The sequence below is a fragment of the Equus asinus genome, chromosome 24, assembly GCF_041296235.1.
Source record: "Equus asinus isolate D_3611 breed Donkey chromosome 24, EquAss-T2T_v2, whole genome shotgun sequence".
Classification (NCBI taxonomy): Eukaryota; Metazoa; Chordata; class Mammalia; order Perissodactyla; family Equidae; genus Equus; species Equus asinus.
In genome coordinates, this window is record NC_091813.1 from 46556129 (window position 1) to 46573960 (window position 17832).

At 36.5% G+C, this 17832-nt stretch overlaps 1 protein-coding gene across 8 annotated transcripts in view; it reads right to left on the bottom strand.

Moving 5' to 3' along the window:
- REV3L (REV3 like, DNA directed polymerase zeta catalytic subunit) overlaps positions 1 to 17832 on the bottom strand; it is a 172507-nt gene that overhangs the window by 20870 nt on the left and 133805 nt on the right. For 7 of the 8 annotated variants that reach the window (XM_070496645.1, XM_070496644.1, XM_070496641.1 and 4 more), the window contains 4 exons: positions 17375 to 17619; positions 16279 to 16387; positions 14019 to 14225; positions 1929 to 2038 (listed from right to left, as the gene is read on the bottom strand). In XM_070496645.1, the coding sequence (XP_070352746.1) occupies positions 1929 to 2038; positions 14019 to 14225; positions 16279 to 16387; positions 17375 to 17619 (671 nt within the window). Of the gene's footprint in view, positions 1 to 1928; positions 2039 to 14018; positions 14226 to 14682; positions 14810 to 16278; positions 16388 to 17374; positions 17620 to 17832 lie in introns of all 8 variants that reach the window. The other variant, XR_011497869.1, reaches the window with a different exon arrangement.

Sequence of the window (17832 nt, forward strand, 5' to 3'; positions counted from 1 at the left end):
CTTCTTTTTTTTTTTCCTGGTGAAGAAGATTGGCCCTGAGCTAACATCTGTTGCCCATCTTGTTTTCGCTTGAGGAAGATTGTTGCTGAGCTAACATCTGTGCCAATCTTCCACTATTTTGTATGTGGGACGCCACCACAGCATGGTTTAACGAGCAGTGTGTAGGTCCATGCCCAGGATCCAAACCTACGAATCCTGGGCCACCGAAACAGAGCATGCAAACTTAACCACTACACCACCAGGCTGGCTCCTTAGACAAATTTCTTATCCTAGGGGAATGTGCTTTTAAGCAGCACCTGAGAATGTCTCTCCTAGGGTTCCTCTTAATAGCATGAAAACTGCTGACCTAAATAATACCAAAGTCCTCTTCTAGCTCTGACATTCTGTGAGTCTGTGTTTTTTGGTTTGTTTGAATTCCCAAAGATCTGAAAGGTTAAATAACAACTACAAGCAGAATCATGCCAACTGCTGATTTTGTGTGTGTGTTGTTAACCACCGACATGTATGACCCTGAATTAAACTCAACAATTTGTAACTTTTTCCTCTTCCCTAAATACTTTGCAAGGAGCTCTGCTAACAAGGTACAAAACTATGTTCTAGTAACTTTTATTTTGCTAGACTACTCAGTTGAAGTGGTTTTACAGAGATGTGAAATACTCTAAGTCAAACTAAGGCACAGCTTTTGATGGGGAACAGGAGAGACTATGGATAATTAGGGCCTGGATAACCTGAAACTATCCCCACCTGTTGGTAAACGAAACAGCTGCTATAAGAGGCAAGGTTTCATTCAGTATTAATATGATTATGCTGATTGTATATTCATTAAAGAACTGAAGAAGATTAAACACTGTTTAAAGATTACCTAGAATCTATTTTTTTTATTGAGTTCATAAGAGTTTACATCATTGTGAAATTTCAGTTGTACATTATTTCTTGACTGTCACCACATAAGTGCTCCCCTTCACCCCCTGTGTCCACCTCCCACCCCCCTTCCCCTGGTAACCATTGAACTGTTCTCTTTGTCCATGTGTTTGTTTATATTCCACATATGAGTAAAATCATCTAGTGTTTGTCTTTCTCAGTCTGGCTTAAGGATTACCTAGAATCTATTTTTAATAATTAGAAGCATTATCTCCTATTGCTTCGTTGGACTGTAAAGTGATCAGAGCTCCTGAGGTAAGTGCTCTTAGCATGATCACACTGTGACTCTAAGCCTTCAATATGAAAAAAATTTCAGAGAACTAGAAATTTGTGTAATACCTATATTCTAGAAGAATTTTAATAAGTCATACAAATAAGATGTTACACAAATAACTGGACCCTGAAAAATATCAAAGCAAGCAAGCAGGCTGAGGTTATTAATTCAGGATTCAAAGGCAGTCCTATCCTTTGTCAGTCCGTGGATGTTGGGCTTCAGGAAGTCTATGAGTCCTCTGGAATCAAATGGAAAACTGTATTTGCCTATACGAACTTTTTGTAGAAGGTCAACAGATTTTGGGACCTAGTGAAAAGTTAACTACTCAGAGCTTTGGCAACTGTCTTTCAAAATGTTTAATTATTTTAAGACAGATGTTTAAATTCAGAGAGCTGCAGCTTTTTGAAGCATCATTCACATTAAAAGCTGTTTCTTTAAACAGAATAGACTCCGGTGTGTGCAGTTTTTTGTAGATCACTATCTACTTGGCTACCTGGAGGGATGCCATGGGAATCTTCACAGTTTGTGGCTCAGGATACTTACATTTTCTGTCTCTTAAGATCATATCTGGTAAATCAGGACCTCTGCTAACTCTGATCAAGAGATCATAAGGACTGGAAAGAACTTAAGTAGAACTCTACTTTTAGGAAGGCTTCTCCTTAAGCGATTTCAAACATTTAAATGAGTATCTGAGGAAATGCAAAAAGACAACTACAAACAGAAAGCTCATTACCTGTCAGTATCACCGTATACAACTCTAGCACCCCACTTCTTGGTATCATTCACCAGTTTAATAGCTTGTTCCAAGGTCTCTCTGGCTTTGTGAACAATACTATCCCCAACCTGTTGGTACAAACACATTGGAAATAATTTCTTAACATAGCTTAGTATAAGTCAGTAGACTTTAATATATATATTACTAAATATTTCTCAAAACAAGGAGAAAAGAACATAAAGAAGAAAATAGTCACCAGTGTCATCATTCTTTCCACAAGTACTCAAGAAGAAAATGAGGTGGATGAAGAATTTAAAAGAAGGAACCAATCAATCTACAGACTTGCCTGTGAGTCTATCAGTAAGTACAATGGACTGCACTTTATACAAGGTACACAGCTACATTTGATTCCGAAAGAAAAAGCCTTGTTTATTCACGGACTTTCTTATATGCCTTTTTAACCAATTCAGCAGGAAATTACTCTGTGTTTGTGCATGTGTGTGTATCTTTTAAAATTATTCTGCTGGAGTGTGATGATAATTTCTTTCAGTATCATTAAAAAGTTAATGCTGGGGCCGGCCCCGTGGCTGAGTGGTTAAGTTCCCATGCTCCGCTTTGGCGGCCCAGGGTTTCGCCGGTTTGGATTCTAGGCAGGGACATGGCACCGCTCATCAGGCCATGCTGAGGTGACATCCCACATGCCACAACTAGAAGGACCCACAACGAAGAATATACAACTGTGTATTGAGGGGTTTTGGGAAGAAAAAGGAAAAATAAAATCTTTAAAAAAAAAAGAAAAGTTAACGCTGAACTTAAATCCCAGTGACTGTTTATCCATAATTTTTAGATAACACTAAATCTAAGGAGAAATGTATAATTATATAATGGAAAATATATTACAAATGTTCAGGTTAAATCAAGGAGGCAGATATATGTCTAACAAGCGTTCTTTCATTGGTGATTGGTGAGTTTTAACAATGATCATGGTATAAGCTAAAACAAAGACTGGTACATCTTGACAAGTATGAGAAACAAGCTAATTATATTTCATAATTAAGTAAATTAAGGAGACTAGTATAGCATTGCTGCTTCATTTATTAAACTCATTAAAGCTAAGAGTAGGGGAAAGTTGCCCTTCAGTATAAATGGAGCATTCCTTTTAAAATAAAAATCATGTACTTTTTCATTTCTGTTAAGAAGGAAACAACAGTTTCAGTGCTCCATCTTCTTTTACTGTAAAATTTGAATTACTTGAACTAAATGTAGGATTGAATAGTATTGAAAAGCCTGTTTAAAGTTGCTTTACAAAGGAAATATTAAGTGTATGAACAAAGTAATAAAAAACTGGTAGCAGAAACAATTTGGGTTTTAAATTAAGATCATGAATTCTGTTGAGACCTTTAGTGCATTAGAAAACTTTGAGAATGTGAACTATAACCTAATACATTTTAAAAATCATGCTAATTGAAATTCAACATTGAATAAAATGCTCAATTTGTCATCTGTTGCCACTTTCAAACAAGATAAACTTTAAAATATGTGACAGCACATAGCTGGATGGGTGAGCCATCTAGTGTCAGAGTCTAATATGCTTTTGAGATATACACATACAAATAAATACATACACACACTGATCATAAATGTCTGCCTCCTGCTGCCTACTCTGACCCATTGAAGTTACACCTGGAAGTGTAAGTCAGAACTCCTGCCCCTGAAGACCACGCACTGTAAAGGATTCAGTGGCATGTGGGGGAGGGAGGGGAGACAGAAGGGGGGGCAATTGAATTAAAACTGTTTCTGCTACTTTGTGCCATGGTTTCTAATTTGAAAAACATCACTTCATTATGTGGCTAAGATACTGGATTTAAAAAAAGGAAAATTGGTTTCACAATTTAGACAATGGCTGGGATCCTGAAATGTCACATTAAGAAAAGTAAGAAAAATATTTAAAGTAAAAATCCTCTGAAAGGAAATAGAGTGTGGGTGAAGATGCGGAGAAAAGGGAATCCTTGTGTACTGTTGGTGGGAATGTAAATTGGTGTAGTCGCTATGGAAAACAGTATGGAGGTTCCTCAAAAAATTAAACAATAGAACAACCATATGATCCAGCTAGCCCATTACTGGGTATTTATTCAAAAGAAATGAAAATTCTAACTGGAAAAGATATATGCACCCCCATGTTCACTGCAGCATAATTTACAAGAGCTAAGACATGGAAGCAACCTAAGTGTTCACTGATGGATGAATGGGTAAAGAAAATGTGGTGTGTGTGAATATATATACATACATACATACATACATACAATGGAATATTATTCAGCCATAAAAAGATGGACATCTGGCCATTTGTGACAACATGGATGGACTTTGAGGTAATTATGCTAAGTGAAATAAGTCAGTCAGAGAACGATCAATACCATATGATCTCGCTTATATGTGGAATCTAAAAATAATAACCACCTAAAACACTGAACTCATAGATACAGAGAACAGACTGGTGGTTGCCAGAGGCAGGGGGTGGAGGGTAGGTAAAATAGGTGAAGGTGGTCAAAAGGTACAAACTTCCAGTTACAAAATAAACAGGTCTTGAGGATGTAATGTAAAACGTGGTAACTACAGTCAATAATATTGTATTCTATCTTTGAAAGTTGCTAAGATAGTAGGTGTTAAAAGTTCTGATCACAAGAAAGTAAAATTTGTAACTATATGTGGTGATGGATGTTAACTAAATTTGCTGTGGTAATCATTTCACAATATATATAAATACTGACTCATTATCCTGTATACCTGAAACAAACATAATGTTATATGTCAATTATCTCTCAAAAAATAAATAAAAAGGAAGAGACAATGAATAGCCAGTTGAAAAAAAAGTCAAATATACATGTATACTGAATATGAATAGTAAATCATTTAGGAGAAAAATGTGAAGACATCAATTTTTTCTTTTGCTGGGAAAGATTCACCCTGAGCTAACATCTGTTGCTAATCTTCCTCTTTTTTTTTTTCTCCCCAAGCCCCAGTACACAGTTGTATATTCTAGCTGTAAGTCCTTCTAGTTCTTCTATGTCAGCCGCTGCCACACATGGCTACTGACAGACAAGTGGTGTGGCTCTGTACAGGGGAACTGAACCCGTGCTGCTGAAGCAGAGCACACCAAACTTTAACCATTAGGCCATCAGGGCTGGCTCTAAAAATTTTAATTTATGAAGTAAACAAGTCAGTGACGATGTCGAACTGAGACAGAGAGATTAACCTACAACTATTAGCTACATCATTTATTCACCATCTTCTTTTTATAGGAATTCTTACTTACAAAGTCTTGTCTTTCTCTATGAAAGTCCAAATCTAGCACGTTTTGTGGTCTTGGTGGTACTGTCAAATATTTTTGATTATGTGTTCACTGAAGGAAAGCAGGTGGCAGCAGTCAGTAATCCACTTGCGATTTTAAAAATGTGACTAACAGCTTCCATTTTGACTCCACTGGCCCTAACTTTTCACTTGTTCATTAGAGGGCCTTTCTGTTAACAGCTTTTTCCCACTCATGATTTCACATGTAAGTTAACACACATTGTATTGTTGGCATATAAAGAACGGCCAAACACAAGCTTGCAATCATTAACCTCAGAATAACTGAAAAGTCCAGGGTCAAGGAGGCAGACGTTGCTTGGCAGGCAGACTTCAACATGCAGGTAGCAGCATTCTTCCTGGCAGAACTCTATACCCAAATTTCCACTGCCAGATCAAAACTTCCAAATTCCAGTTATTCTCAGGTTAGAATATTTACATATTTTAAAAAGAAGAGTTAATTCCTGCATTGTTTTGTTACCAAAATACATAAACAAATTTTAAACTGAGAGGGAGGGAAAAATTAGGGAATTGTGGACAGGGCCCAAGATAAGATTTGATATCCTGATTCTACATTAGTAATATACTGATTTCCACTTTTTCTATTAGATTACTTATATTAGTGTTTTTCAAATGTGAGTAATAATATGAATCCCTAGGATTGACAGAGTATTTTTTACATTACCTAAAAATAATACAAACATAAAAAGAGATATACACTTCTTATGCTTATAGCCTTTACAGAACTACAAAACCAGAAAACTTTATCCAGTACAAACAACACATGACCAAAAAATTCAAGTTAATGATATTATTTTTTCATTATAGATAGTATTTTGCTGTTCTCAATGTTAATATGCCACTAACCGCTTTGCACAGGTTCTTTTTTTTCCAGTAGACTTTATTTTTTAGAACAGTTTTAGGTTCACAGCAAAACTGAGCAGAAGGTAGATATTTCCCATATAACCCCTGCCCCACACATGCATAGCTCCCCCATTACCAACATCTCCCACCAGATGGGACATTTGTTACAAGTGATGAACCTACAGTGAGACATCATTATCACCCTGAGTCTACAGTTTATATCAGTCTTTTATTCTTGGTGGTGTACATTTTGTGGGTTAGGATAAATGTATAATGATATGTATCCACCATTATAGTATCATACAGAGTAGTTTCTTTCTTTAAAGATTGGCACCTGGGCTAACAAGTGTTGCCAATCTTTTTTTTTTTTTTTTCTGCTTTATCTCCCCAACCCCCCCGCCACCCCCCAGTACACAGTTGTATATCTTAGTTGCAGGTCCTTCTAGTTGTGGAATGTGGGACGCCACCTCAATGTCGCCTGACGAGCGGTGCCATGTCCGTGCCCAGGATATGAACCCTGGGCCGCCGCAGCAGAGCACGAGAACTTAACCACTCGGCTACGGAGCCGGCCCCCAGAGTAGTTTCAATGTCCTAAAAATCCTCTGTGCCCTGCCTATTTATCTCTTCCCCTACCCTTTAGCCTGTGGCAATGACTGATCCTTTTACCATTTCCAGTTTTGACTTTTCTAGAATGTCATATAGTTGGAATCATACAGTATGTAGCCTTTCCAGACTGGCTTCTTTCACTTAGTCATATGTGTCTAAGCTGCCTCCACATCTTTCATGACTTGATAGTTCATTTCTTTTTAGTGTTCAATACTAGTCCATTGTCTGCATGTATCAGTTTACTTATCCACTCACCTACTTGAAAGACATCTTGGTTCCTTCCAAATTTTGGCAATTATGAATAAAGCTGCTATAAGCATCTGTGTGCAGGTTTTGTGTGGACATAAGTTTTCAACTCCCTTGGGTAAATACCAAGGAGCTCGACTGCTTGTTCAAATAGTAAAAGTATGTTTAATTTTGTAAGAAACCACCAAACTGTCTTCCAAAGTGGCTGTTTCATTTTGCATTCCCACCGGCAACTAATGAGAGTTCCTATTGTTGCATATCCTTGCCAACATTTGGTGGTGTTAGTGGTTCTGGATTTTGGCCATTCTAATAGGTGTGTAACGGTATCTTGTTGTTTTAATTTGCACTTCCCTGATGACATATGATATAGAGCATCTTTTCATATTGTTATTTGTCATCTATAAATCTTCTTTGGTGAGGTGTCTGTCAGTCTTTGGCCCATTTTTTTTTCTTTTTAAAGATTTTATGTTTTTTTCCTTTTTCTCCCCAAAGCCCCCGGTACATGGTTGTATATTCTTAGTTGTGGGTCCTTCTAGTTGTGGCATGTGGGATGCCGCCTCAGTGTGGCTCGATGAGCAGTGCCATGTCCGCGCCCAGGATATCAACCGTCAAAACCCTGGGCCACTGAAGCGGAGCACGCAAACTTAACCACTTGGCAACAGGGCCGGCCCGTTATTGTTGAGTTTTAAGAGTTCTTTGTATATTTTGAATATCAGTTCTTTACCAAATACGTCTTTTGCAAATATTTTTCCCCAAGTCTATGGCTTGTCTTTTCATTCCTTTGACAGCGTCAGAGCAAAAAATTTTAATTTTAATGAAGTCCAGCTTACCAATTCTTTCTTTCATGGATCATTCCTTTGGTGTTACATCTAAAAAGCCATCACCAAATCCAAGGTTATCTAGATTGTATTCCTATGTTATCCTCTAGAGTTTTATAGTCTTCTGTTTTATACTTAGGTCTATGATTCAATTTGAGTTAGTTTTTTGTGAAGGGTATAAGGTCTGTGCCTAGATTCATTTTTTTGCATGTGGATAGTCAATTGTTTCACCACCATTTGTTGAAAAGACTATCTTTGCTCCATCGTATTGCCTTTGCTCCTCTGTTAAAGATCAGTTGACTATATTTATGTAGGTCTATTTCTGGAATCTCTATTTTGTTTCATTGATCTATTTGTCTATTCTTTTGCCAATACTACACTGCCTTGATTACTGTGGCTTTACAGTAAATCTCAAAGCCAGGTACTGTTGGTCCTTTGATTTTATTCTTCTCCTTGAACACGGGCATACTTCGTTTTATTGTACTTAACTTTACTGTACTTTGCAGATATTGCGTTTTTTACAAGATCCTCCAACCAGCAAAAAGATTGCAACTCAGTGAAGACTCAGATTATGGTTAGCAATTTTTAGCAATAAAGTATTTTAATTTTATTTATTTATTTATTTTTGGGGAGGAAGATTGGCCCTGAGCTAACATCTGTGCCCATCTTCCTGTATTTTACATGTGGGATGCTTGCCACAGGATGGCTTGATAAGCCATGCTAGGTCCACACCTGGGATCTGAACCCAAGAACCCTGGGCCACTGAAGCAGAGCATGTGAACTCAACTGCTATGACACTGGGCTGGCCCAGCAATAAAGTATTTTTAAATTAAGGTATATACATTGTTTTTTTTTATACATAATGCTCTTGCACAGTTAAGAGACTACATTATATTACAAACATAACTTCTGTAAGCACTGAGAAACCAAAATATTTACATGACTCACTTTATTGCAATATTCGTTTTATTGTGGTGGTCTGGAACTGAACCCGTAATATCTCTGAGGTATGCCTGTACTGTGTTTGCTATTCTGGATCTTTTTACCTTTTCATGTCAACTTTTAGAATCAGTTTGTCAATATCCACAAAATAATTTGCTGGGATTTTGACTGGGATTGCATTGAATCTTTAGATCAATTTGCGATGAAATGACATCTTGACAACAGTAAATCTTCTTATCCATGAACGTGGAGTATCTTTCCATTTATTTCTTTGTTAATTTCTTTCATCAGTTTTGAGTTCTCCTCATATAGATCTTGCATATATATGAAAGTATTTCATTTTGCGGAGTGCTAATGTAAATGGTATTGTGTTTTTTATTTCAAATTCCACTTGGTCATTGCTGGTATACAAGAAAGTGATTGACTTTTGTGTATTAACCTTATATCCTGAAACCCTGCTATAATCTCTCTCTTTTTTTTTTTTGGTGAGGAAGACTGGCCCCGAGCTAACATCTGTTGCCAATCTTCTTTTTGCTTGAGGAAGACTGTCACTGAGCTAACACCTATGCCAATCTTCCTCTGTATTGTATGTGGGACACCATCTCATCATGGCTTGATGAGTGGTGTGTAGGTCCATGCCTAGGCTCTGAATCCGTGAACCCTGGGCCACTGAAGTGGAGTGTGTGAACTTAACCACTATGCCACCAGGCCAGCCCCATATAATCTCTTATTAGCTCCAGGAGTTCTTTCCTGGTCAATTCTTTCGGATTTTCTATAGAGGATTATGTCATCTGTGAACAAAGACAGTTTCATCTCTTGCTTCGCAATCTGTATACCTTGTTTCCTTTACTTGTCGTACTGTATTAGCTAGGACTCTCAGCACAATGTTGAAAAGCAGTGGTGAGAGAAGGAACACCCTTGCCTTTTTGCTGATTTTGGTGGGAAAGCTTCAAGTTTCTCATGGTTAAGTATGATGTTAACTGTATGGGGTTTTTTGGTAGATATTCTTTAACAAGCTAAGGAAGTTCCCCTCTATTCCTAGTTTATTGAGAGTTTTTGTCATGAATGGGTATTGGATTCTGTCAAATGCTTTTTCTGCATCTATTGATATGATGTGACTTTTCTTAGTTAGCCTATATGTGATGTGATAGATCTCATTAATTGATTTTCAAATGTTGAACTAGCCTTGCATACCTGGGATAAATTCCACTTGGCTGAGGTGTATAATTGTTTTTAAACACTATTGGATTTGATTTGCTAATATTTGTTGAGGATTTTTGCATCTGTGTACATGAGAGTTATTGGTCTGTAGTTTTCTTGTAATGTTTTTGTCTGGTTTTGGTATTAGGGTAATGCTGGCCTCATGGAAGTTAGAAAGTATTTCCTCTGCTTGTATCTTCTGAAAGAAATCATAAAGAACTGGTATAATTTCTTCCATAAATGTTTGGCAGAATTCACCAGTGAACCCATCTGGGTCTGGAGTGCTTTGTTTGGGAAGATTATTAATTATTGATTCAATTTCTCTAATAGATATAGATCTATTTAGATTGCCTAATTCTTCTTGTGTGAGTTTTGGTAGTTTGTCTTTCAACAGATTGGTCTATTTCACCTAGGTTATCAAATTTGTGTGCATAGTATTATTATCCTTTTAATATCCATGGGAACTGAAGTGATGTCCCCTCTTTAATTTCTGATATTACCAATTTGTGTCCTCTCTTTTTTCTTAGGCTGGTTAGACGCTTATCAATTTTATTGATCTATTCAAAGAACTAGCTTTTGGGTTCTTTGGTTCTCTGATTTTCTCAATTGATTTCTTGTTTTCCATTTCACCGATTTCTGTTGCAATTTTTATTCTTTTCTTCTGCTTACTTACTTTAGATTTAATTTGTTCTTCTTTTTTTAGTTTCCTAAAGTGGAAGCTTAGATGATTGATTTTAGAAATTTCTTTTTTCTAATATATGCTTTCAATACTATAAAGTTCCTTCTAAGCATAGCTTTTGCTGATCCCCACAAATTGTGATAAGTTGTGCTTTCATTTTCATTTAGTTCAAAATATTTTTTCTCGAGATTTCTTCCTTGACCCACGTATTATTTAGAAATGTGTTGTTTCAATCTCCAAGAATTTTGGGATTTTCCAGCTCTCTTTCTGTGAATGACTTCTAGTTTAATTCTATAGTGATCTGAGAGCAGACACTGTATGATTTATATTCTCTTAAATTTGTTAAGGTGTGTCTTATGGCCCAGAACATGGTCTATCTTGGTGCAGGTTCCATGTGAGCTTAAGAAAAATGAGTAATCTGCCATTGTTGGATGAAGCAGTCTATACACGCCCATCATATTCAGTTAGTTGACTGATTGTGTTGTTGAGTTCAACTATGTCCTTACTGATTTTCTTTATTGTCTTCTATTTGTTACTTTTGTTTTTTGTTCCTACTTTTTTCTACACTTTTTCTGCCTTTTGTGGTTTTGACTATTTCACATGATTCCATTTTCTCTTTCTTGCATGTCAGTTATATTTCTTTTTTCACTTTTTATAATGGCTGCCCTAGATTGTGCATTATATATCTATTTTCAATATACCAGTTTCAGATACCACTACACCACTTCACACACAGTGTATTTTACAATAATGAAATAATCTTCATTCCTCCCTCCCATCCCTTGTATTATTTCTGTCACTCATTTTACTTACATATAAATAAACATAATCACTTTGTTGCTATTATTATTTTGAACTGTTATCTGTTAGATCAATTAAGCAAAATAAAAGTGTTCATATTTTACCTTCACTTATTCCTACTCTGATGCTCTTCCATTCTGCATGTAGATCTGAGTTTCTGACCTATATCATTTTCCTTATCTCCAAAGAACTTCTTTTAGCATTTCTTGCAAGGCAGGTTTACTGCCAATAAATTTTCTCAATTTTTGTCTGAGAAAGTCTTCATTTCTCCTTCACTTCTGAATGACAATTTTGCAGGGCACAGAATTCTAGGTTGGAGGGTTTTTTCTCTCAACACTATTTTACTCTGTTCTCTTCTTGCTTGCACTGTTTCTGAGAAAAAGCTGAATGTAATTCTTATCCTTGCTTCTCTGTAGGTAATGTGTTATTTTCCTCTGGCTTCTTTCAGGATTTTTAATTGATTATTGATTTTCTGTAGTATAAAAATGACATCCCTAGGTTTAGTTTTTTTGGCATTTAAACTGCTTGGTGTTCCTGAACTTACTGGATCTGTGGTTTGGTGTCTGACATTAATTTGGGGAAATTTTCAGTCATTACTGTTGCAAATATTTCTTCTGCTCCTCTCTCTCTTCTCCTGGAAATTCCTATTACACATAGGTTGCATCCTTCTGCAGTTGCCCCACATATTTAGGATATTCTTTTTTTTTCCCCTTTCCTTTTCAGTTTTGGCAGTTTCTATTGAGACTTCCTCAAGCTCAGAGATTCTTTTCTCAGCCATGTCCAGTTTGCTAATAAGCTCATTAAAAGTATTCTTCACTTCTGTTACACTGTTTCTGATCTCTAGCATTTCTTTTTGGTTCTTTCTTAGAATTTCCATCTCTCTGCTTACATGGCCCATCTGTTCTTCATGCTGTCTACTTTATCCATGAGAGCTCTTACCAACCTCATCAGTTGTTTTAAATTCACATTCTGACTATTCTAACATCCCTGGCCATTTATGAGTCTGGTTCTGATGCTTGCTCTGTGTCTTCAAGCTATGTGTTTTAGCTTTTAGCATGTCTTGTTAATTTTTTTTGATAGTTGGACATGAGGTGTTGGGTAAAAGGAATTGCTATAAGTAGGTCTTTAGTTATGTGGTGATAATTTGTGGAGGGAGAGGAAGTGTTCTATAGTCCTGTTGTAGGACTCAGTCTTTCAGGGAACCTGTATCTCTGGACTGTGGACTTCACATGGCTTCTCAGCCCCCCTCCTCCGCCCTGCTTTGGTGGGACAGGAAGGCTAGAGTGGGCTGGAGTAATTTCCCTTCTTCCACGTGGAAGGCTAGAGCAGCTGGAGTCAGGTAATTTCCCTTCTCCCAGGTCAGTTAGGTTCCAGTTAAACAGTTTCTCCTGAGGGCAGACCTTGTTAAGAATAGAATGCTGCGGTGTATTTCAAAATAGCTTCTTTTCCTTCCCTGTGCCAGAAGCACAAGAGAATTTCTCGCTGATATTGACTGTGACAACCTGGTTAAGCCCCTAGAGGTAAAATCCACAGAAGTGTGGGGGTCCCAGTGACTGGGTACCCTGGAGATTTATCTCTCAGATGTGTCTACCTCGGCACTGGTTCCTACAGAGGTTTGTGGTCTTGGGTTTCTGGTCTGGTAAGCTGTGATTCTCTGTATTCACCTCTCAGTCTCTTTAATTTTGGGGGCAGTGGTTTGCCCTGTGCTCTCCCTTCTCTGACAGATCTAAGAAGAGTTGATGATTTTTCAGTTTGTTTAGGTTTTTACTTGTAAGGATGGAATGGCAACTGTGAGCTTCTTACATGCTGGACCTGAAACTGGAAGTTTCTTGCACAGCTTTTCGGAGTTTACTCTGCCTACTGTGAGCTGTGTGGGAACTTCATTCTTCCCCTGCTTCTCCATTACTGAACTACTACAAATATGGGATACCACAATGTTCTGGCCTTCAATTGGCATGAAAAGATCATCAAAAAAACAAAACAAGTCTACTCTGTTCTTTTCTCAATCACTAGTAAATTATTATATTACTCTGTCACACTATATTGTATTCATGTCAAATTAACACCCTAATTTGGTAAATAACAAGAAATTCATCTCATACTATGAAGTGTTTCAATTGTAACTACCACTGCAAAAGAAAGGTTTTGTTTTATATCTACTGATACACTAGTAAATATGGAATTATTTTTGTTCATTCTGATATTTAGAGAAGCCAACCTAACTATCATCAGATCTCTATCAACATATTAAAAGGAATTCTTTAGTACCAAGATTGCTATAAACACTGCTATAAAGGTGGCACTGAAATCTCATTCTGATAGTTGGTTACAATATGGTCATCTAGATTATGCAGAAACATGCGTATGCTAATTTCTAAAATTATCATTGAAAATAAAGACACCAAGAGTTCTTATAGCAAAAACCCACAAATCCCTAAGGAAATATATGTATATAAGCCCTGGTTTGAGAAAAATTGTCCCTATGTCATGGAAATGAAACTCTTTAGTGTAGCTCCAAAACAAAGCAAAATGCTTTAATGAACAAGTATTCATTTAATGCTGTTTTAGTCTCTTTTGAAAAAACCACAGATTCACATCACTTACCTCAATGCATGGCATTCTCCCAGAGAAATTAGCAGCTGTATAGCCGAGTGTGCAATTTGCTATAAGCTTAAGTCCTAGCTGACGTGCATCGAGCATTCGTGAAAGGGCTCTGTCTTGCTTATAAGCCTTCATCGACTGCTTCACCATGAATCTGGTCTTCAAAATTTCTTCAAGCATTCTTGGTAGCACACCCTTTCTTACTGAAGGCTATCATAAAAGAAAAAAGAATGTTCAAAATCCCTTAAACATTATAGATTTAGATAATTAAGAAGGAAGCACAAAGTATAATTATGGCCAACTGTTATGAATTGAAACATACTAATAATACAGTGGCCACAGGACCAGTGGCCATCAATACAAAATCATTGCATTTTCCTTCTTTTGAAGAGGACTTTTTGCCTAAAAGGTTCCTGTAATGTTTATAAATCTAATGTAGTACTACTATGGGAGTTCAGAGACCTCCAGGGAGGAGGATGTCAACTAGCACATTGAGAGACCATACAACAAACAAGTTCAGAGGGAAATTTGTTCAAAACTTTGATCCAAACCCCCACTCTTTCAGAAAGACACATGGGATTTGTATCACTCATAACAAACCTCAGTTTTTAAAGATCTCATCCTAATGACCCCACACAGTAATCTGCATGGAACTCCATTTATCTACCTTGGAAGAATGATGAGCTGGGTTGACTCTGCTGACATTCAAACCTGCAGTTCCAGGGACTCTAGGTATTTCAAATCTGATGCTTAGACCACTAAGCCATCCCCTCCGGCCTATATTTATTAGCAATCTGGAAGAGGGGATGAATAGTGAGGTGATAAAATTTGTTGATGCCAAAAAAAAATCATTTGTATTAATCAAGACTAGGGAGAATTTATGAGAACTCCAATAGGAATGAAAACCACAAAACAGTATTAACTTTGAAGATGATTCACAGACACGTGCAAGGTAATGCATGTTGGACTGACCAAGTAAAATGCCAGGTAAAGGATAATCACACTCCTGAATATTAAAAATCTTATTTTCATTAAGCTTTATACATTGGGTCAAAATGTAGATGCAAAGTATTAAAATGCTGTTAAAGGCAGATAACATAATCAGCTGCTAGGTATGTGACAATGAAAACATATTCTAACCTCTAATTCATTCTGTGTACCTTTTGAAGCAGCCATAATACACATCACTATGTTAAGATGTAATATTTTCCAAAAATGAATATATCATGAACTTTCTGGCAAAAATTTCCTCATATCTAAATGGCTAATTTTAGGGTACTTTTTATTTATTTATTTTTTTGCTGAGAAAGATTTGCCCTGAACCAACCTCTGTTGCCAATCGTCCTCTTTTTGTATGTGAGTCGCCACCACAGCATGGCCACTGACAGATGAATGGTGTAGGTCAGCATCTGGGAACAGAACCCAGGCCACTAGAGTGGAGCATGCCGAACTTAACCATGAGGCCACTGGGGTTGGCCCTAGGATACTTTTTCAACACAGCATCCTCTTACTAGTAGAGAAGGAGGCTACTTTTGCTAAGTACACCAGAATGAATTTGAGAGCTAGTGGGGTCCATGCTGCCATCAACCACCATATAGTCACATGATTCTAGTACAGACTCACTACTAAGGAAACAGAAAAGAGAGAAATGAAGTTGGCATATGAGAGGCAACATAATCTTCTCCTAGATCTCTACTATTTGTCTTTAATTTACTCATTTATAAGGCTTTCCTCAGTCTCTTTTAAGGGGAGATAAGAGAGAGAGAGAGAGAAAAAAAAAAAACCCTGTTATTAGTTTGACTACCTTCTTAAAAATGCAATTCATAATTATATTAGAGTATCACTATTTCTAAGATAGTTTTAATTTAATTTAAAATAATGTAGAAGAACAATTAGTAGAGTTTACACATTCAGGCAATTTAAATCTTTATAAGTTAACATTGTTGTGATCATCAAATAGCTATTTAAGTCTGCCAGATTCTAATAGAGGCAGAAGGTACATACGTCCATTTATTTCCCTAAAATATTGCATTAAAAACTAAAATCTAACAAAAGATTTTAAACCTAAATTCATGCAAAACAATATGACTTTTTTTTAAACGATTTCTGAGAGGATTCCTATATCCTTGACTTTTTGAGATAAGATATTCAAGCAAACTTGTTTTTGTTGTTGTTATTGTATTATACGCCAACAACAACTAAACCACTAGCTCTCCAAAGGTTAAGCCACAGTTAATACCTTTCATTTACAAGAGAGTATTACCTTGACAAAAGCTATTCCATTGGGGGACACTGTGATATCATGCCTAATTTGGTAAAGTAAATCTGGAGGTACTCTTAGAGAGGTACAGCCAAATTTGAACTCATCATACCTGTTAAGAAAGAAAACATTAAGCAAATACTGTCTCAAATCATAGAATACAGATTCTAGGCAATTTTAGGATTCCATTAGAAATTCATTTTCAAACATCTAAACATGAATTCACATACTTAGTAACATGTTTGTCTAATTACCAAAATGAAGTTCTCCAAATATTCACAATTAACAGATACATTTCTTAAATGGCACTAACCTAAAATTTATGGGTAAAATCTATTCTGAAATACCAAATTTCAACTTCACATATGATCACCTTACACTAAGTTCCTTAAAAAAAAACTTACTTAAATAAAAAGACTGTAAATAACTTGTCCAAATTTCTGTTCTTAATAAAAAGATGAGACTATCAAAACAATTTCCACGAATGCTTTCTACGAAGGAGTGAGCACACACTAGACTAAAACTGTAACACTTGGTTTTAAACATACAAAAATCATTACAAAGGAAGACTATATTTTCTTATGAGAAAAATATCTACTCCTTTGAGTATTTAAAATGTTATTCTCATTCAGTTTATAAAATTCAGTTGACATGAAGAAATAAAACCTAACATTTAACAATTTAACTTTTTAAAAAAGTCATAGGCTATTTCTGAGAAAAGTCAAGAGGAGGTGATATCTGGAGTTATAAGATCATAGTCCTCAAACTGTGCCACTGAAAGGTGATTTACATAAACAAACTAAATATAACTCTCATTTAAAAAGAGACCATAGATGCACACGGAGAATGAAACAGATAAGTTGCAAGGCTGATCTGTTCAGTCTTCTTCATATGAGTCATCCATCCATGACACTGAATTAGTCATATGGTGATCCATGTCAATTAGTAAGGTAACCACAAGAACAAATTAGCTGTGCCACAGCCCATTCATCTTGCTCATAAGGATAAGCTCAAGTGCAAAGCAACACTCAAAGAAAGTCTGATTTTAGTAAGAAGTACAAAGCACAACAACATAATTGTAAATATGAAAAAAACTTACTTGCCCAAGTTCTCCACATGGCCAAGGCAGGTGGAAAAACAGTAGTTGTATGCAATCACAATAGAAGGATACAGTGACTGGAAATCCAAAACAAGAACAGAGTTGCTATAGAAGCGAGATTCAGGCTCCATAATTAGGGGAATACACTGTGGGGCTCTCATCTGGGATCTTTGTTGTACACTAGGTGTCACAGGAATATAGTTCATTGGTTTAGCAATACGCAACATCATTGATTCCACACGGTACTGCAGGCAGAGAGGTGGAGGCAGGAAGAGAAGAAACAGTTTAAATATAAATATACTGGTCTTTTGAATATGTGAATTGGTGGATGTTTTGCTCTTCAGAATAAAGATGCATGACTTTCTTACAATAGTTACATAATATTGGTTATTTAGTCAGCTTTCAGGTGCCTGAAGGGGACAGTTGTAAATCCTTTTCCTATTCCTGTAACTTTTACA